Raw genomic sequence first — 21,354 nt, forward strand, 5'->3', positions numbered from 1 at the left:
GAAGCAACCCCTAGAAAATTCGAGAGGGGGGCTGGTGCTATACACGGGAAAAAAATATTCACCAATGCATTACATAAGGGTATGAATGCCAATTATATTTAGAAATATTCAAAACGATCACAAAAAAGATTTAAGAGCAATGCAAAAATTTGGAATTCCATTCATCTTTCTTTAAATTTTAAGGTTTCCTTTAGTGTGTTCGTTTTCTTTTAAATAGTTGTTGTAAGGATGCACAGGACTTAAATTTTATGCAATAAATTAACTTTAAAAAAGATAGACCTAGGAGATTGACCCTTTATTTAAGGGGCACAAGATATATCAATATTTATATAAAACATGTACCTAATTTATTTTAGTTAACTATAAATTACCATGAAACATTTCTTATAAAAGAATTGTTTGGCAATATTCCCTATAAACTAGTCTCTAAAACCCACATAAGCTGACAATGGCTACAAGCAATCAGAGACGAGTAAATATTTATTGTTTGAAAAAGAGAAAGGCTTGCATTTCTCTCAGTGCATGAGGTTAATAGACTGATGACGTATCTTTGGCATATTTGAACAGCCGGCATTGGGCATTTTTCTTTTCTATTTATTAAAAATATTAAATTTATCTACCTCAAATTCTTAGCCATCTTGGGTAAGGGTCAAATTCTATGTACATGTATATATACCTACATATACAGTAATCAATTGAGATTTGTCAAAGCCAATTAAAACTATCGTACGATTTCCAGATAGCAGCAGTCTCAATTAAGATCAATTAGTTTGGGTAACACATTCTGATTATGGTTCCAAAAATCAAAGAAAATCGTACGATACAGACCGACTGGAGTCTATTGATTACTTTTTGATTGACAAACATGGCCAACGAGTCATTTGATCAAAATGGTATATCCATTTGGTTGCCACTGCAATTATTACAAGATTTGCAGTATCAACTTTATTATTCTTTGAAAAAAGCTTACCCCATTTATTGCCAAAGAGAACTGGACAAGCAGAATGGGTGGAATCTTTGTCCCCAGACATAGCATTATCCAAATTACGAAAGATCAGTGCGGAACCCTTCTTGGGAAAATATGAAAGACGTAGAAATGGGAATACGGTGGCTCCTCCTTGTTGCACATCTGTTAACTGAATTGTCAGGTAAGCTAGTTGAGTAAGTCGCCAATTTTTAGTTCATTAACTTACGTAAAATAAAACCGTGGCTAACCGATCACCATTTTCTGCCTATAAAGGGAATACATAAAATGAATGAAATCTCCAAAAGGCCACAGAAGGTGAGTCTTACATTCTCGTCAAAATAGTCACAATGCGGTGTATACTGACCGCCCAAACCATAATTTATAACTTGCAAATCTTCTGAACTAATTGCCGTGACATAGAGATCTGTCATATCGGCCGCACGCTGTGATATTGTCTCCAACAAAGTGATCCCAGTTTCCTCCATAAAAACGCTATTGGATGTGCGATCAACATCCGCTTGATCTATGTCAAGGGTATGATTATACAGAAGACTACGTCTTATTTGGGGCGATGACATGAGTTTTAGTTCCTCAATTTCGCTATCATTGAGAACATCGTAGTAGGCTGCCACATAAGGACTGCGATTCAATAGCTCCACCTTAAACGGAGCAATACGCAGAAATGGATCTGCTCCATATTCATAATAACAGCTCAATCCTTTGGGTGGTTTATATTCTCCACGGCAGCACTCCCGATGATCAGTCCAGTATTCTCTTGTAACTGATGTTTCTGGTTTGGAGTGCACGTAAAAGTTCCTTTCGATTTCCCGCAATTTGCGGAATAGAATGATATCATGGTGCGGTAATAGAAGGGCCTCCTTAAGGACCTTCCAAGCTTCCACTTTCTTATCTACAAAACTCAATTAAACATATGTTACTTCACACTTCGAAGTACTTACTTTCTTTTAGAAGGTTCCTGGAATAAAGCTTGGAGAATCGAACAGGATCAAGGCCCATCAGAAGAAAGTATTTATGTTGTGATTCTTTCAAATTTTGCTGATAGTTCCAGCTAAGATAAAACCATTCTAATGCCTCCTTGTAATATTCATTCCTCAAAGCAAACTGAGCTACTGCATAACAATCCAAGGCATCAAGGCTAGAACTTTTGATATAAATGTAAATTAGTTTCATTGTAAGGATCGGATATATAGTAATTACTTATATTGTTTCCCGTTGAGTAATCCTTTAGCAAAGTCTTGTGGGGTAATCAGATAAACATCCAATAAAACATATATGCTGTTTAATGCCCCGTAATAATCATCTTCAATGGGTAACTTATGTCGCATCTCTTGAACACGATCTTGTGTCTCTGCAACAAAGAAAAGTCTATGTATTGATACTTTTATTAAATTTGTATGAACACTTCAAACCTTTTGCCACATTTTGCCTCATAAATTGAAGCCACTTGGGCCAGTCCGAGTGCAGACGTCGCAAACTTGAGAAATAATTGATCTGGTTATATTCCTGGCCTAGAATATTGTCCTCTAAACGCCTTATCTGAGTCTCCAAATGACTAATGCCTCTATAAGAACATTTTGAGCTTTTTTGTGATGTGTACAAAATTATTTCACAACTCACTTCTTCACAGATTGCAATTTGCCTTTCAATTCAGTGGCATATAGTTCCAACTCAGATATTAACGAATGTTTTAAATCTTGCAAACTTATCATGTCCGATACTGACGATGAGTAATATTTAGCATGAACATTTAATTGGCCCGCAACATAAGAAACACATAATAACACAAGAAACAGGAATAAAAATTTCATTCTGCCTCGAGTTAACTGAAGTAGTTAAATGAATTTTTGTAAAATGTTCGCCATTTATTGGCGACTGTAAAAAATCAATCCACCTTCTCAATAGAGCGTGAAATAAAGTTAAACTGTAAAAATAACAAGTCAATACATATGTGCTGCCAGAGAAAATCAAGTAGGTTAGATTAATAACTTTGTCGTTTTTCCAAAATATATCTTTAAATTAAATTACTTAATAAACTTTTCAAGATTATATATATCACTCAATTTTTGTACGAAATTTAAATTTTTTTTGTTTATTATTTAATTATCTAAAAAGTATTCGCACTTCTTCGAAAATATCTAATTTTTGTTATCGATATTTCACAATATTTTATTATTTATTTATTGGACTCAATCTGGAGAAAATTGATTGGCAATCGAAACATAGGAAATGCATATATGTATAATAAAACAATAACAAACTTTTTCCTCTTATTGGTCTATGTTTTCCTTTTCTCTCAGTGCAGACACTTCGCCTCGAATCTTCTCAATTCGCCCAATTGCAACATAACCCAGTATTTGAACCCCTATTTTAAAATTTCAGTCTTGGGAGTTTTTAAATTTGTTTAATTTGTATTTCATAAATAAGATAAGACAGTTAATGTTGTTAGCGGAAAATTTGCAAATCAGTGTTGGATATAGAGACTACAGGCGCCAAAAGCAAATTTAAGAGAGTCGAGGCGAACATGTTCGAGTTGGCATCATTGTTATGAGGTGGTTCGATGAGCGGCGAGTGTCAATTTTTTAAGGCGAAAAGGCAAGGTTTTAGGGCGAATGGCCAATTTTTTAAATTTTACCGCGAATATTCGCTCGGGCGAATTCCACATTTGACGGAAAAAAGGCTAATTTGGCAACACTGTTTCGTTTGTTGTTATTATTTTTCAAGCAGCGAGGGTGTGCGGTCGCGATATCGGCGGATATTGATATCTAGTAAATTTATATTTGGCCAATTGGATAAATTAACCAAAATTAAAAAGTTTAATAAACACTAACAATTGCGGCTGCGCGAATGTCGGGATCGCTTTTCCATTGATCGGTGTGTGATTGTGGCTTATAAATTTTACTGAAGCAAAAACAAAATTAAAAAAAATATAAACAAAACACTCAGTTGAAATACGTCAACTTTTTGTGTATTTTTTTCTGGCGCGTTTCACCGTTTTTCTTAATTTTTAGATTGCAGTATCAAAATTCTTGCTCCCACCAAAAAACGACGGTATTCAAAAAGTTTGCGATTTTATTTGTGTGTGGTGCGCGTTTTTTATGTGTGTGTGTGCATCGGTTTGATCCTCCAGCGACAGGTGAAGTGATTTGATCCATAGAAAGGTCGAAGGTCGCTTGAACTCCAAGCGGCCCCCCGTATCCCCGTAAGACGACGCAACGGCGGCACGCAAGAAGAAACAGCAGCGGCAGCAACAGGTAAGCATCGAAGTCCTTAGAGAACCTGTAAGCCTGAGATTTTTATTTACCCGTCATTCGTTCACCTTTTTTCATTATCTTTGATTTTGAGTGCAACATAAAGCTGTGATAAGCAAAGGCGGAACTTTTTATTTTCCATCTTTTCTGTTTTTTTTGTTTTTTTTTTGTTGTCTTTTTTGTTAAGTTTGTCAAAAAGCAAAACTACTGGGACCTTATACACATACGTTCTACATATGTACATATATAAAAACGTGACGGTGCATTGAGAAATTATGAAATATAAAATGTATAAATGTATGTACATATGTACATACAGAGAGGGAGAGAGCGCAGTCGCAACTGCCCTTGTCACCCCCGCAGGAGAAGAAAAAAACAACCAAACATTTGTCAACCATCCACCAATTCCATTCCCATTCACAGCTGCTCACTCCCGCACAGATATAGAAAGAGATAGTTATAGATAGCGAGAGAGGGACAGGGCTAAGGGATACTAAATTTAGAGTCAATGTCAACATCGCTCGCTCCCCCTCTCTGTTTGAAGTTAGAGGTTCTCGTTTCAAAAGCGATTCCTCAACAAATTTTAATTGAGTCTACGGAAATAAACAAAAAATATATATGTAGATATATATTTTATATCACTTGCAGTACATAGAATTTATGTGCAATTCATTTATTTATGTATCCGCTTCCTTGAAAACCTCATCATTTAGGCGTCATATCGTCGCGTCTCATGCGTGTTCCTGTCCAGAGTCAACGTCATCGTCGTCGTCGTCGCCGTTGTCACCAGAACGTGCCCATTCGATTCTGCACATTTTAAAGCCAATTAAAAGGGCTTTACAATACAGCACAATACCAACCAAAGCCAGATTATACACTATCTTGGTTGTAGGGTATAAAACTTATACATATTAGGCAAATAAATTCAAAATAAATTCAATATATTTTCTGGAGTTATCTGTGAAAGTCTGTCACTGAGAGAAAAAGTATGTAGATGTGTCTATAAGATAAGAGAAACACCTCATTTCACAATAACAAGGATATATTTAAGAGAACCTTTAATCCGATTCACTGTGAACCAGAAAGATGCACTTTTCTAGTAAATACTTTCTTAAGTTTGTAATCTCTTTGCCAATCGTAGAAAGTGTATACAGAATTCGATTCTTGCCAGCTATTTCTTGGTTTATCTACCGGTTAAGCATTGCTTGTTGTCGTTATTGTAGCTGTCACTCAGCCAAACCGAATATCCCTTCCCTCCGGCACCACCCAGCCCACTGCCCTCCCTCTGTTTTGGCCTCTATGTTGTGTCTTTGATACCATGAAACGAGTAGAAAAAGTGCTGCCCAAAGGGGATTTTTGCACGCGCCACACAGAACCTACATACATATAAGGGCCTGTTGTGTATATGTAGCTCTGACAGGAACTCAAATGTCGATCCTGATCAGAGGAGGAGAACACACCTTCGTTCATGCTTGCTTCTTTTTCCAGAGCACAGTCAGCAGCTGCCCTTCTGAGGCATGCAAAAATTATTTTGCAGAATATTTAACTAAACAAAGCAAAGTTATATATGTATGTATGTGTGGCTATAATAAATCGAAACAAAAGAGAGACAACTTTGCATATATATTTACAAAAATATTGCGGCCTAACCCCTTTCAGTTTTTTAAGTGCCCAGATGCGTTAGATGGATTGAGATTTGCATATGAGACAAAAGTGAAAAAATAGTCGCTGTTAATTTTTTGTTTTTCCAAGAGAAAGTCACTATGAGTGTGTGTGTGTGTCTGTTTGTATTAGCGGTTTAATTGCAGCTTTTGTTTTCTAGATAAATTAACATAATTTTTTATGTTTTTGCATCTTGTTTTCTTCTGTTTTTATATGTTTGTCTGTTTATGTTTCGGTTAGCTTATACCAAATGCAAAATGGCAATGCATGATGTGCCCCTTTTGCTTAATGAGTTAACTTAATGAAATGCATGAAGAGAGATACATGTATATCTATCTAATGGCTAGAGTTTCCTGTTGTTACATCACGAACTCTAACGGTCAGCCAAACCCCCAACCCACTAAATAGTTACGTCAACTTCCGTTGTGGCACATTGAAATATATCTTAAATTAATTTCGCGTTTTATTACCAATTATTCCATGAGAATCTAATTCAAACTAATTCTTGAAACCCAAAAACAATTAAGGTTTGCCATTTCCCATGTCAAAATTTGCCAACTCTTGACTTTTTTTTAAATGGCTTGCAATCTATTTATAAATCTTGTAATAATTAATTTCCAAACAAGCTGAGATAACTTTAGACAAAAAGCGATTATTAATGACATTCCCATTAGTCTAAAAATATGTTTTGTTGAATAAATGACGACAAGTGTGTGAATATTAGAGACTTTCTTTTTTTATGAAATTTCAATTCGCTTTGTTTCCATTTCTTTATATCGTTTTGTTTGGTGGGCCAAAACAAATACCTGCACTGTTAAATTAGAGATAAGATTAAATGTTGAACGATAACAACAACAAATAAAGGCCAAAAGTTTAGTTAACATGGGCTAGCACAAAAACTCCTAAAATGTTTACCAGTCAAATAAATATAGGTACCTATATATTTATTTTTCTGTATTGCTCATTTATTTGAATATTGTTTCACATCATGTACATATATAGGTCTGGCAAGTGCACTTGGCCATTGAAATGAGCATAAAGGGAGGGGGAGGGTGACGATGGACGTGAAGCATATGGTTAAAATCTGTGAACATGTGTTGACCCCCTCCTCAAATGGCTTACCATGCCGCACAAACTAAGGAGGGAAAGATACCTCTTCCCCCTTTCTGTAGGAAAAACTGTTGTAAACAAGGAAACGCCAAGTGTTAAATGGTTTCAGCGTATTTCTTCATCAAGAGTTTTCCTCTTTTCATTTTGTTTTGGTTTTTTTCTTTCCTTCGTTTTCCTTTCTTTTTGTGCATTAATTGGTTCCACTTGCGCGACGTTTAACTATCGACAAAAATCCAATCCAATGTTTTTAGTCTTTGCAGTTTATTTTCTTCCAAGTAACTCGTATGAATGGACAGACGGACAGGCGTTTTGATGATTGTTGCCAGTCAGTCAGTCGTTGAACTTCGCTGCACTGGAAAAACTAAGCTCTCTGCATTTGCGGGGGGTCGCTACCGAAAACCAAAATATATAAAACGCTCCGAAACTTGTTTCGCTCGTTGATTTGCGCATGCTCAGCGTTTTTTGTTTCACTTTACGGTACAGTGAACTTTAGCCCGTAAACAAAACAACAAAATGAAAATGTTTTTAAAGTAGAAAGACGAAACGTACAAATCATGTTCCTGTAACGCGCTTTTGGGGCATACAGCTGCAGCTCCTCTATTGGGCCCCCCTCTTGACCCTTGGTTAATTTAGGGCTAGTTAATACAGATGACTCATCAGCATTTTCTACTCCCCATTTTGGCATGTGGCAGCTGCAAATAAATGGATAGCAACTGGTTCAACTGGTTGCAAATCCCTGCCATGAATGCGCTCAGTTGGCCCCCGCGAACCTGTCGCACAGTTAGTTAGTGTGTCCACGTCCCTGAGTTCCCAGTTCCAAGTTCCCAGTTCCAGGTTCCCAGTTTGGTAGTTGAGCCTGCTGCGCTTGACTGGTTGAACTTGATATTGAAACGATTTGGTCAAAGAACTGACCAGCAAAAGCGTAACTGGTTTTTAGATTCTTATTATACACTCTCCCAAAAACAAATAAACTGGGTACATTAACTTTAACAGAGAAATTGCAGAAATACAAAAAGAGCATCTGCAGTTAACACTCATTATTCAATTACAGAAAGCGTAAAATTTGTAAGAGTATTATCATGTCGTTGGCTATAGAAAGTGTTAGGAATTAGGGCCTGAGCTTCTGGCCGGGCCTAAACAATTCTAAGATCTTTTGTCGTATTACCAAGACAATGTTCATAAAATTCCAATGAAATGCCCCAGCGATTTATTATTTTGCTAACGGTTCTTCGTTCTCATCGCGCTTTTATTTCACTTCTTGTCTTCTCTTTTTTTTTTTTTGGGGCCAGCTCAGACAGTTCTTCATGGCTTGTAAGTTCAAGTGTCGCAATTATTACACAATATTCGTGGTTTGTGTTTTTGTCTCTCTGTGTTTTGCGTTTTTCTGTGCCACTGGCAGCTAATACGAAATGGTTTTTCATTTTTCTTCCACAATGTAGGAAGAATGGTAAACTAGCTTTTGTTATTGTCTTGCTTTGGGTTATGAAATTATGGCAATTGTCTCAATCTCTTTGTATGCCATCGGGAAGTGGTAGAAATAGGGCAAAGTAGGAAGAAAAACCACAGATACTCTTTGGGGAACTTGTGTAAGACCACATTTTGCATTTCGAAAGGAAAAATCGATTTCTTTTCAACTTAATCTAATAATTATTGATTCAATTTCATTCAATCAATTTTCAATTTAAATTGATTGAGACCCGTTCGGTCTTCTTCAACGAAATCATCTTTGAATAATCATCAGTCACAGTCTGAAAAGATAAATCGACAAAGCAAACGCCTAAAAAACTCACTTTTGTTTCCCCTTTGGATGATCTCGAGAGTTATAAATTAGTTTTCCCCCCCGTGTGAGCAAAGAAATGCTTAAACTCTTGCATTTATTTAACGCAACAAATTCGTATTGCGCAATGTGCAACAGAATACATAACACAATGTGGCATACATGCAGACATAGACATAAAAGCCAGCATATCTACAAACAATAGACGCATAACGAACAACAACAACAACAACGTGATTGTTAATTATTCAACACAGGTAACGGCCACAGAGACCTTCCCGTACGCTTTGCTTTATGGTTAGTGGGTTTAGGCCAAACGGAAGGAAGACTCGACTCTAACCGCAGTACTATATTAGAATAGTTTTTTGAATAGAAAATAGTCTCCCCTGCTGTAAGTCATGTATGTAATACATAGCCAAAAAGGAGGCACTCCAAAATCTTTGATTCTTCAATTTAAACTTATATCTTTTACAAACCTCGAATTTGAAATAAATGATTTATACTTTTTTATGAAAAAAATCTAATTTAAAACATTCATAAGAACGTTAAATTATCTCTTTCACTATTTTCTTTTTTATTATAATATATATTTTTTTTCCATTCTTCAACTTTTTTATAAAATGAACAAGAAAAATCAAAAAAATTAAAAATTATTAGAACACTATAACAAAATAATTCAAATTATTTCCTTTCAATTATTTCCTTTCAATTATTTCAAGTTCCTGTCCTCTTATAATTGTTCAAAAAAGGCAAAACAAATAAAAACCATTGAAATTGTGTAAGAGTTAGCATTTTTTTTATACATAGATGACACTTTATTGTGTTGAAAAAGTTCTTACGTATTGATCTAATAAAAGTAAAATAGAAAAATTAATTTTAAAATTTCCTTAAGCTACGAAATTGTTAACAAAATATAGATAGAATGATTTTGAGAAAAAAATTGTTTATTTATTTTTCTATTAAAAATAAAAAAAAAAATTACATTTCACTTTTGACTTGTCAGGTGTGGGGTTCGAACCCACGCTCTCTCTCGAGAACCAGAGCTTAAATCTGGCGCCTTAGACCGCTCGGCCAACCTGACTTGTGTCTGCCTGTGCTCCGAATGTGCTACATGAATATTTCATTCTCAGTCAATATGAGGGTTGTTTCTGTGTGTCACATGTTGTTGTTGTTGTTAGTTGTATTGTCATGTGAATTAATTGAAAAATTCAATTGTATTAATATTATACATAATATATAATTTTATTCTCAAATTAATTATCGAATGCATTGCAAGTGGACTAAATATAATAATTAAATAAAAAAAAATCTTAATTAATATTGTAACAAAATATACAAAATACTTTAAATATTAGTTAAAGGTTAGTCCTTGACCCTGGAGGGGATTTGAACCAACACTGTTTCAAGCGCAATTCGTTTCTATGTAAGTTTCTATATATAGAACTCTTGCGATAGCAGCCTTTACTATACCTATGTATGTATGTATATAAACAGAATTTGCCACTTTTTGTTTGGTTTCTCGTATCGTTGTTAATCTGAAATAATAAAAACGCTTGGGCGAGGGCCAGTCCGGCAGACAGCTGATAGGCACACAATGGAGGAGGTACGAATTCCTCACCTCACCCCACGCCAACCCTCGCCATTGCCCCGTCAACCCCTTTCTGTAACAACAGTCAGTCACAGTTCAGTGCGATTTCTGATCTCTCTCTCTCTTTTTCTCTATATCTCTCTGACCTTATCTAACGCTGCATTATGCAAAAAGCTTATCTAAAAGCTTTATGGGATGAGATCTGAGGGTCTTATTGTTAGATACTAAATCTTATTCTAGCCCTTGCACGAGTCAAAAGTATGGTCAACTTCATTTGACACATTGTGTGGGCCGGGTGTAAGTTATACCGGAAATTGTTGCGCCAAACTGAAACTTTAATGTATATAATTGTATTGTTGTGCGTTAGAGAGAAAGAGTCATCATGCAGCACAGAGTTTACTTCCTGGTGGCTTCGGGCTAAACTTGAGGTTGAAGTGTTTTTTGGGGACCATTGTTCGCCCTGAATTGGAGCATAAACAATATGATCAGAGGGAAGAGGCACACAACACTCACTGACAATACACACATCTCTGACACGCAAATGGAATCATTACTGTGACACCCACACACAGGCAACACAGAGAGACTTGTGGCAATTGCGGATTCGGCGCAGTAACTTAAAACTGGAAATATCGTTTACGATATTAAAGCAATAACTACCCTCTCCCGGTAAGCGAAAGCATCCTGCCCAGAATCCGCAAAATTCAGTGCATTTTGAGAGCTCGTTGCAGTCAGTTGCCCGATGTGCCACGTGTCGCGTCTGTTTGCCATCTCTCGTCAGCTCTCTCTCTTTTTCTCACTCGCGCGGCATCATCACGGGGCGGGGTGTCCACAAAAAAAGGAACTCGGTTACTGGGTGAAAACTGCACCACAACAACAACAACAACAACAACAACAGCGAATTTTTTGTTATTATTGCCAATCGAAAGTGCGTCATTTGTGAAAAGTTTAAAATCTTGGATACCTAAATTGGATAGTCCATCTGCTTGGAGTCTGCTCCATCTGCCTTCAATCTCTCATCTGTTGCCATTTTATAATACTGTAATGTAGGTCAGAAATTGCAAGCAACACCTATTCTCGCTTTTCAATCGAGGAAATTCGATTAAAATTGAATTAAAAGCGAAACGCTCAAAGCGTAATCGTAGTGAATTTATCCAACGTTTCGAAAAATGGGAAAGCCAAGTGAAAAGCAAAGTGTTTAATCGATAGTGAAAACTCAGTCCAAAAATTGCACAGGCTGTTGTCAGGCACAACCCCTCAAGTGCTACACCCTTCGTATATCCTCCTTATTGTCTGCCTCTTAGGTGGTAAAAGTTGGAAGAAAAAAACAAAAGGGAGTTGCCCTCTTGTTGTTATTTGGTGCATTGCACTCTAATTAACCTATTGAGAGAAGATATATCTACTACAAAATGGATTTCTACTCAAATACTAATAACAATCCCAACGCTGGTAAGTTAAATGAACTTTATTTAATTAAAACTTTATTACCAGAGCAAATTTTCGTAATCTAATCTCGAACCGAAATAAGAGACGGTCATTATTTATTATTATGGCGTTTAATTATTAAACTTATTGTTTGATATAAGCCAAATGACTTGTTAAATTCTGTAGTTAAAACAATTGTTTGTACGCAGTAGACTTTAATAGCACATCTTTATTTCCATCGATCATTACAGAAAACAAAGAGTTTTTCCTGACTGACCGATAATAATTTTGGCCAAGTACGTTGGCCTTAAAAACACTCGGTCTTTCTCTCGAACTTCAGTGTAATTAGAAACCTTGTTTACTGAGGTGATAAATCAAATCCAAAGTGTATCACAGAATGTAGTCCAAAGGAATACAATTGTCCAGAACAATTAAGAACGAATTTAATCTGATTTTACTATATATGTACATGGAGAAGTTTTTTAAGGAAGTCGGAATTCTCTTCAGTCAGGTCATTAGCTTCTGAATCCAAACTTGAGCCGTGACTATTCAGGCTTTTCCCCCATATTGTCATGCGATTCGAAATCTGTGATATGTCTACTTGGCACTTTGCCTAATGCATAAAGCATTAAGACTAGAATACAAACATTGTACACCCATGCCTTCATTTTAATTCAGGAAAATTGCAATAATAAATCACAGACACGCAAAGGAAAAGGGCGAGTCTGTCGGTCGGACAGTAGGTAAACATTCTGTCTGATGATATCATGTGACCCCGCAAAAAAAAACAAAACATAACTACACAAGTTTGAAACGCGGCCGTTTCTAAAGAGGCGTCTGCTTTTACTGGCTAAGCTTTTGGCTAATTGGCCGGCCCTTTGCTTGCTTTGACTTGGTGTCATGTCATGTGCATGGGCCTCGGGTTACGGTCTCGATGCAAAGCAAAATAAGCCTGTTAGCTCTTTTTTTTTTTGTTTCTTACCATTTGCAGTTCAATCTTTATGTCCATTTACTGAACACAAAAATAACAAAAACCAGAGTGAAAAAGACCTGATGGCGGTGGCTTCACATTTCATAAGCTCTTGACGTCTTGGAGCATGACTTGCGGCAGGCTGATTCTCTCGTCTGTCTGTCTCTCTGTGTCGCCCATTTATGGTAGCACCTTGGTTTTGCGTTTTGTCTTGCCTGGCCTGGCCATTGTCAATGTCATCTTGAAGCCGTTTCCTCCCGTCATCAAAGTCATTTGTGCTGCCCCTCTTGGGTTGGTTGGGGGGACTGGGAAAACTGAACTCTTCTGGGGGGGACATGCATTTCCATGCAATGCAATCAGCAAGAATGCTGCCAGTCAACTTCTCTTCAAAGTTCTCCATGTATGTATGTATAAACGGCCATCAAATGTTGCATACAACTTTTTTTTTTTTCTCTCTCTCTCTCTGTATGTTTCCTAGGCAACTTCTTCTCTATACTTCAGTTTTATTCTTTCTTTCTATAATTTATGCCGCTGTCGCCTCCTCCCTGGCCAAAGATTCAAGTGCTCAGACAAATTGCCAACATAGAAGGCGACAACATTCAACTCTTTGTTGCTTGGTTGCATGTGTTTGCCTTCTCCATATCATCATCATCATCAGCATTTCATACATTTTCTATATGTATGTATGTACATATATACTCTCTCACTCGCTATCTGCATAATCGAGATTATGTTAAATTGCCTGAAAAATTGTTGTTAATTTCCTTGGCACATTATAAAGCAATTGCAACAGCCGCCATATGCAAAAGGTTAAGTTCCACTTTCTTTAGAGACCAAACTAGGCTAATTATGATGGACTGGATTGCAGTTGCTGCACAGATAAAAGAAAGAAAAACACGATACGCCTGAAATGGGGTTCAATAAAATTGGTAATAACACTCTGAGACACTCGTGAGTTTGATAATAGTTTCGTTTGAGTCGGGGGAAGAACCAGAGCCAAACGTGACGTTGTGAATAGATTGTTGATAAGGTTCTCTCTCAATGCATTTGGGTTATATATTTCAGTTCAGCTGTATGATTCATCTTGAAATTAGAATTAGAAACTCTTTAAAGATATTGTTTTCAAACCACTTGGCTAAAGTAATAAATTTTCCATTGTAATTAAAGTGAAAGCACATTAGTTTATTTGCATAAAGATCTCTAATCATTAAATGGAATCTCTCTTTATAACAATTACTATTCTCGGCATTGGAACACCCACAATACTTCATAGCGCGCCTTTCTTGGCAATTCGACCCACTCTTGTGTTCTCTCTCGCTCTGTATCTGAGATCTCTCTTTGTTTGACTCATTTGGCAAAATGAAATAACGCTTAACAATCATTTAATAATTTAGCACTTTTTTGTGTGTTGTTGCAAATGTATCTTAATTTATGCGCGGACTGCGCGACGGTGGGGGAAGATTACATTTCAGTTGACATTTCCCCCAAAGCTATTCTATTGTTTTCTACCCGACAACAATAAAATCTTTTCGTTCTCATAGTGTAGTTACCCTCTACGATTCGAGGCACCATTAACCCAGCGAACTAAATAAATGGATTTCACCTTGACGCGCTGCGGCTAAAACAATTGTCAACGTCATTGTCTCGCTTACTGAAATGAGATACTCTCTCTTCCTCTCTCTCTCTGGAGAAAGATACTTTTTGCGGTTTAGTTGGTTGAGGTGGGGGCCGTGGCATGGTAAACATTTCCTAGGATTGTTCTAACAACACAAGGTCATCATATTTGTTCCGTCTCCCAGTAGTTTGATTTTGTTGTCAACACCTACACGGTTGGTGGAGTTGGGGCTTGTGTGTGGCTTATCATTAAACCAGCGACGCGTCGCAACCGCCCATGAGTCAGTGAATGCATGACCAAGAAAGGTAACCAATGAATAGACACACATATAAACGGAAAGCAAAAGAAGCAGAAAACTGAAATTGCCACAGCGACAGAAGAACACAATGAGAAGGTGAGATTGGGAGTGAGTGTCTGTATGTTTGTGTGTGTTTGTGCGAGAGAACAAGTTAATAGCTGAGAAAACGTTAACTCTCACAGAACCATGGCCATAAAACACCGGTTCGAATACACTGAAAAACGGCAAAAATGGCCCTAATGACGCCAGTAACGTCAGATAGGGAGCGTACCCGATTGTAAGACAGAGAGAGAGAGACAGAGAAAAAGAGAGGAGTAATGGTAGTAGGTACACGGAGACGATCGCTCGCATATGGTTCTCCTCTAGCACCTCAGTTGCTATTCTGAACTCTGACGACGCGGCTCACACAGTGTGTTTTATTTTTCCACTTGGCATACACAAATGTTGGTAGTGCGATAAGATTTTTCATTTTGATTACAACTGTTTAAAGCCCACTGATTTGCTCTAGACATTTGTACTAATAGTCATCATTTCTTCCCCTTCTCGTCTGCAGTGCGCAAAATGTTGGAGGACACCCAACTAGTGTGGGTGAGAGATGCCAATGAGGGTTACATACAAGGACGGATAACAGAGATCGGTGCCAAGGAATTTGAGGTGACACCCATCGATCGAAAATATGCCAAACGCACTTGTCACCACGATGATATACACTCCTCATGCGATGGGCCACAGGATCATGATGATAACTGTAAGTAATTCACAAAATTTGTCCAAAAAGAAGCGACTCTCTTATGTAATCAGTTGGAGGGTAACAAAAAAATATTCAACAGTTGTCAAAAACATTTGGTTTTTAAAATGTTTGACAGTTATTTCAATATTCTGCAGTCTGCAGAATTCTTATCTTAAATGTTAAGCTAGATAAGCTGGCAACGATTCGAAGAATACCCAGAAATGATCTAAGAGAAATTTAACATTTATACTTTTTATACGTGAGCAAAAACAACTTGAATGATTCGAATCAGAGTTTTGATTGCTCCATTTCCATCTCTGCCCCTGACCAGGTGAAAGCAGTTAACCGACCTCACTTTTGCTCTAATTTTCCAGGTGAACTTATGCTGCTCAATGAGGCAACTTTTTTGGACAATTTAAAAACACGTTATTACAAAGACAAGATCTACGTGAGTAGTTAGCTCTCAACAAACTGGAAACGTACTAAACAAAAAAATAAACCTTTTTTAACCCATTTCTAGACATATGTGGCCAACATACTGATTGCTGTGAATCCCTATCGTGAGATTAAGGAGCTGTATGCCCCCGATACGATTAAGAAATACAATGGACGTTCCCTGGGTGAACTTCCGCCGCATGTGTTTGCTATTGGTAAGAATGGACTTGACTGGGCGCATAACAAGATCATTATCATGATATTAATTACTTCACACAGCTGATAAGGCCATACGCGATATGCGTGTCTATAAGTTGTCGCAGTCCATTATAGTATCGGGCGAATCGGGTGCCGGTAAAACAGAGTCCACTAAATATTTGCTCAAATACCTATGCTACTCACATGATAGTGCTGGCCCCATCGAAACCAAGATATTAGATGGTGAGTAACTAATAATATTCTAAAAGACACTTGATCTAGGAAAGAAATACTTTCCTTTTCTCTAACAGCTAATCCTGTATTGGAGGCCTTTGGCAATGCCAAGACAACACGTAATAATAACTCATCTCGTTTTGGCAAATTCATTGAGGTCCACTACGATGCCAAGTGCCAAGTGGTGGGTGGTTACATCTCACATTATCTGCTCGAGAAGAGTCGCATCTGTACACAGAGTGCCGAGGAGCGTAATTATCATGTTTTCTATATGCTCCTAGCTGGAGCTCCGCAACAATTGCGTGATAAATTGCATTTGGGCAAACCAGATGATTATAGAGTAAGTATTTTCTTCGTCTCAGAGTGTCTCCTTGATCTAATTCTTTCCCATTTTTCTTTGCATAGTATCTATCTGGATGCACACAGTACTTTACCAATGCCAAGACCGAACAATTGATACCTGGCTCACAGAAGTCAAAGAACCACCAACAGAAGGGTCCGCTTAAGGATCCCATTATCGATGACTATCAACATTTCCATAATTTGGATAAGGCTTTGGGTCGCCTGGGCATGTCAGAGACGGAAAAATTGGGCATATATTCCCTGGTCGCTGCTGTCCTGCATTTGGGTAACATTGCCTTTGAGGAAATACCCGACGATGTCCGCGGTGGCTGTCAGGTTTCAGAGGCTTCGGAGCAATCTTTGACCATTACAAGCACTCTACTTGGTGTGGATCAAACCGAACTGCGTACCGCTTTGGTTTCACGTGTCATGCAGAGCAAGGGTGGTGGATTCAAGGGCACGGTTATTATGTAAGAAGTCAAATGAACATTTTTCTAATATGAAAGCAAACTAAATTACTAATTTTCCGTTTGTAGGGTTCCTCTTAAGATCTACGAGGCAAGCAATGCCCGCGATGCCTTGGCCAAGGCCATTTACAGCCGTCTCTTTGATCGCATTGTTGGTCTGATCAATCAGAGCATTCCCTTCCAGGCCTCAAACTTCTATATTGGCGTTCTGGATATAGCTGGCTTTGAGTACTTTACTGTCAATTCGTTTGAACAGTTCTGCATCAACTATTGTAATGAGAAGCTTCAGAAATTCTTCAACGACAACATTCTCAAGAACGAACAGGAACTATATAAGCGAGAAGGTCTCAATGTACCAGAGATAACATTTACCGATAATCAGGATATTATTGAACTGATCGAGGCCAAATCGAATGGCATATTCACGCTCCTCGATGAGGAATCCAAGCTGCCGAAACCATCGCCCACACATTTCACCGCCGAAGTGCACAAATCCTGGGCAAATCACTATCGCTTGGGTTTGCCGCGCTCCTCCCGCCTTAAGGCCCATCGCACGTTGCGCGATGAGGAAGGTTTCTTGGTGAGACATTTCGCCGGCGCTGTTTGCTACAATACGGAACAGTTCATAGAGAAGAACAATGATGCATTGCACGCCTCATTGGAGGGACTTGTCCAAGAGTGCGAGAATCCATTGCTCAAGACTCTATTCCCATCGGGTAGTTCCACTTCTATACGTGGTAAATTGAATTTCATATCTGTGGGATCCAAATTCAAGACTCAATTGGGCGAACTGATGGAGAAACTCGAGCAGAACGTAAGTAACAGATAGAAATCAATGAGCTTCCTCACTCACTCTCTTTTATTTTCTTTCTCTCTCTTAAAGGGCACCAATTTTATACGCTGCATTAAGCCCAACAGCAAGATGATCGATCGCCAATTTGAGGGCAGTCTGGCTTTGGCCCAATTGAAATGTTCGGGCACAATTTCTGTCCTGGAGTTGATGGAGCATGGTTTTCCATCACGTGTCCTTTTCGCCGATTTGTATAGCATGTACAAGTCGGTGCTGCCGCCAGAATTGGTTTCACTACCAGCTAGAACCTTTTGCGAGGCCATGTTCCAGTCGCTCAACCTAAGTGCCAAGGACTTTAAGTTTGGCATCACCAAGGTCTTCTTCCGGCCTGGCAAGTTCGTGGAGTTCGATCGCATTATGCGTTCAGATCCAGAGAATATGCTGGCAATCGTGGCCAAGGTGAAGAAGTGGCTGATACGTTCCCGTTGGGTTAAATCAGCGCTGGGAGCTCTATGCGTCATCAAGCGTAAGTTTTGCCAAGCTAATATTTATAAACCGAGAGTAATACATTTATTTTATAGTGCGCAATCGCATCATCTTTCGTAATAAATGTGTCCTGTTGGCTCAGAAGCTTGCTCGCGGTTATTTGGCTCGTAAACAGCATCGTCCACGTTATCAGGGCATTGCCAAGATCAACAAGATTCGCATCAATACACAAAAAACAATCGAAATTGCCAGCGGTCTGAAGATGGGACGCGATGAAATCGTTGGTGGAGTCAATGATATTTACAGGCAAATAGATGAGGCCATCAAAAAGATCAAAGTAAGTTGCAATGGTTTTCACTTTTAACATCTTCACTAATGGAATATTCATCGTTTCAGCTCAATCCTCGTATTACCCAGCGTGAAATTGATTCCATGTACACTGTGGTCATGGCCAATATGAACAAGCTCACTGTGGACTTGAATACCAAACTGAAGGAGCAACAACAGGCCGAAGAGCAGGAACGTTTGCGCAAAATACAAGAAGAACTCGAACGTGAACGTGCCGCTAAGGAAGCAGAAGAACTTCGCCTACGCGAAGAGGCCGAAAACAAACGACTGTACGTAGAACTGTGCCATTTATGTAACTCAATCTTTAATCAAATCTCCATTCAACAGCAAAGTGGAAATGGAAACTCGACGCAAGCATGCCGAAGCCCAACGTCTACGCCAGGAGGAGGAGGATCGACGTGCTGCCCTAGCATTGCAGGCACAACTCGAAAAGGAGGCCAAAGATGATGCCAAGTATCGCCAACAACTCGAACAGGAGCGTCGCGATCATGAACTAGCCTTACGTCTAGCCAATGAATCCAATGGTCAGGTGGAAGATAGTCCACCTGTTATACGCAAGTACGTACACAGATTAACTATATCCATTGTATATATATCTACATATATTTTTGATTCTTGAGTATTATACAAATAATCTAATGAACTCACCAAAATGTTTTCCTTCCCTCCTCCACCCTCGACACAATCCACAATCAATCCCGAAAATACACACACTCACACCCAACCCAAACACACACACACACACTTGACACACACACAGTGGTGGTGTGAATGACGCCTCTCCCATGGGTTCCAACAAACTGATCAGGTATATAGCACGCTTTACAATTTATTTTATTTGTTTTTAATTTATTTTTACTATTTTTTGTATATTTATTTTCCTATTGCTTTTAATTACCTATTTGCTTTCAAAACTAATTGGAAATATTATGTAAAAACAAATTGAAAAAATCATCTTTACCTTTACCATTATCTTTACTTCTTTCTTACTTTTGAAAAATCAAAATATCTAAACAAGTTTCTCACAAGTTGTGTCAAACATTGCTTCGCGCTATTTGAATAAGTGAGTTGGTGCTGGTTTTAGAAAACTTTTCATAACTTTTAATTAACACACGGAAACTATAATGTCCACTTAACAAAAGCATAATTACTAATACCTGTACTATAGATATCTAATTGGCCTAAATTAATCATTAGTTAAAGTAGTTTTTATTGAATTGTTTTGATCTAAATCCCATTTGTGAATCCATTCAAATGCCATCGATAACTCACTTTGTTTTGCTTGAGCGCTTCTTTGTAATGTGATGTAATTATTTTATTTTTGTAAAAAACTAATCGGAAATGGATTTACTCCTTAGATCGGAGAATGTACGAGCTCAACAGCAGGCGTTGGGTAAACAGAAATATGATTTATCCAAATGGAAGTATTCGGAATTACGTGATGCTATCAATACTTCCTGTGATATTGAGCTACTGGAGGTACGTTGATAGGGTTATATCCATATTTCTTGACAATTTGAGAACTAATAGAGGGGCGTTTCGTTTTTAACAGGCCTGTCGTCAGGAGTTCCATCGTCGTTTGAAGGTCTATCATGCCTGGAAAGCAAAGAATCGCAAACGTACCACCATGGATGATAATGAACGTGCTCCACGCAGTGTAATGGAGGCGGGTAAGTTGCGCACAACGATATGTATGGAAACCAATTCAATGTCTATTGTCTATTGCAGCCTTCAAACAGCCACCAATTGTGCAGCCCATACAGGAGATAGTTAGTGCTCAGCATCGCTATTTCCGCATACCTTTTATGCGTGCCAATGCGCCGGATAATAGTAAGTCTCCGAATAAGATTTAACCCCATTTGAATAAAGGCTAATTTCGATTTCTCTTTACCTCGTAGCTAAGCGTGGCCTGTGGTATGCCCATTTTGATGGCCAGTGGATTGCTCGTCAGATGGAACTACATGCCGATAAGCCACCAATTCTCTTGGTGGCCGGCACCGATGACATGCAAATGTGCGAACTGAGTCTGGAGGAGACGGGTCTGACCCGCAAGCGTGGCGCTGAGATTCTCGAGCATGAATTCAATCGCGAATGGGAACGTAATGGTGGCAGGGCCTACAAGAATCTTGGTGTTGGTGCTAACACAAATGGTCCCCTTGCTGCTGGCGTTCAAAAACAATAGGCCACACATCCCCAAACTATTTAGGAACAAAACTTATGAAATGAAAATTCTAATATATATTCCGTTTCAATGGTCTAAATTATCAAACAGTAAAGAAATTCCAGAATATTTTTGCATAAATCAAGCGAGAACAAAAAGAATCGTTGATAAAAGCAACCGCGTCCAATTAAAATCTAGAAAAATATCAAGGTATATATATTTTTTTTTTGGAAAATTCAGTTTTTTAATGCGCCCAGACTGTGTATGGAAGAAAACTGGCGTCGGGGGCCTTATATATGCATCTCTTATATTATTTACTAAGTGTGAAATCAAATGATAAAAAAAAAGAAAAATTATAAAAAAAAAATAATGAAAATGGCAAGTTGTATTTAGTCTATAATGGATTCTATTTAAATTGTGTATTTAGTTCACTGCGATACATTTACATAATTGCATTATACATACATATATATAAATATATA

The 21,354-nt window shown here is 38.0% G+C and overlaps 2 protein-coding genes and 1 non-coding gene across 5 annotated transcripts; 1 reads left to right on the top strand and 2 right to left on the bottom strand.

The window, feature by feature from the left end:
• Window positions 1–545: 545 nt before the first annotated feature.
• LOC6647821 (prolyl 4-hydroxylase subunit alpha-2) lies at window positions 546–2,897 on the bottom strand. Its single transcript, XM_002069798.4, has 8 exons — window positions 2,606–2,897; window positions 2,398–2,549; window positions 2,186–2,336; window positions 1,927–2,129; window positions 1,294–1,877; window positions 1,194–1,232; window positions 971–1,136; window positions 546–913 (listed from the first exon to the last, which is right to left on the bottom strand). Exons 1-8 carry the CDS (start codon window positions 2,794–2,796, stop codon window positions 846–848), a joined length of 1,554 nt encoding a protein of 517 aa, XP_002069834.3. The 5' UTR covers window positions 2,797–2,897; the 3' UTR covers window positions 546–845.
• Window positions 2,898–3,706: 809 nt separating this feature from the next.
• Window positions 3,707–21,077, top strand: LOC6647819 (myosin heavy chain 95F). Of its 3 annotated transcripts, none has more exons than XM_015177347.3 (18): window positions 3,707–4,239; window positions 15,235–15,429; window positions 15,786–15,859; window positions 15,932–16,061; window positions 16,126–16,287; window positions 16,356–16,618; window positions 16,684–17,090; window positions 17,157–17,901; window positions 17,971–18,403; window positions 18,459–18,700; window positions 18,760–18,980; window positions 19,039–19,269; window positions 19,472–19,519; window positions 19,730–19,774; window positions 20,070–20,190; window positions 20,264–20,381; window positions 20,440–20,541; window positions 20,610–21,077. In XM_015177347.3, exons 2-18 carry the CDS (start codon window positions 15,243–15,245, stop codon window positions 20,891–20,893), a joined length of 3,813 nt encoding a protein of 1,270 aa, XP_015032833.1. In that variant the 5' UTR covers window positions 3,707–4,239; window positions 15,235–15,242; the 3' UTR covers window positions 20,894–21,077. The 3 variants fall into 3 exon arrangements, with proteins under 3 accessions (XP_015032833.1, XP_023034578.1, XP_023034577.2); XM_023178810.2 differs by lacking the exon at window positions 3,707–4,239 and adding an exon at window positions 15,059–15,124; XM_023178809.2 differs by lacking the exons at window positions 3,707–4,239; window positions 19,730–19,774.
• Trnal-uaa lies at window positions 9,783–9,866 on the bottom strand. Its single transcript has one exon. It is a non-coding gene; the product is annotated as a tRNA-Leu (tRNA).
• Window positions 21,078–21,354: the final 277 nt, after the last annotated feature.

This window comes from Drosophila willistoni, chromosome 3R (assembly GCF_018902025.1).
Source record: "Drosophila willistoni isolate 14030-0811.24 chromosome 3R, UCI_dwil_1.1, whole genome shotgun sequence".
In the NCBI taxonomy this organism is placed as follows: domain Eukaryota; kingdom Metazoa; phylum Arthropoda; class Insecta; order Diptera; family Drosophilidae; genus Drosophila; species Drosophila willistoni.

What these genes read in the sequence shown, in the direction of transcription:
- LOC6647821 (XM_002069798.4), bottom strand. Translation starts at nt 2,796, where the DNA reads ATGAAATTTTTATTCCTGTTTCTTGTGTTATTATGTGTTTCTTATGTT. An exon ending in AAATTGCAATCTGTGAAGAA is followed by an intron (nt 2,550 to 2,605) that starts GTGAGTTGTGAA and finishes ATGTTCTTATAG; the next exon opens with AGGCATTAGTCATTTGGAGA. An exon ending in GTGACTATTTTGACGAGAAT is followed by an intron (nt 1,233 to 1,293) that starts GTAAGACTCACC and finishes TTCCCTTTATAG; the next exon opens with GCAGAAAATGGTGATCGGTT.
- LOC6647819 (XM_015177347.3), top strand. Translation starts at nt 15,243, where the DNA reads ATGTTGGAGGACACCCAACTAGTGTGGGTGAGAGATGCCAATGAGGGT. An exon ending in AGCTCTATGCGTCATCAAGC is followed by an intron (nt 18,404 to 18,458) that starts GTAAGTTTTGCC and finishes TTTATTTTATAG; the next exon opens with TGCGCAATCGCATCATCTTT. An exon ending in GGTTCCAACAAACTGATCAG is followed by an intron (nt 19,520 to 19,729) that starts GTATATAGCACG and finishes TATCTAAACAAG; the next exon opens with TTTCTCACAAGTTGTGTCAA.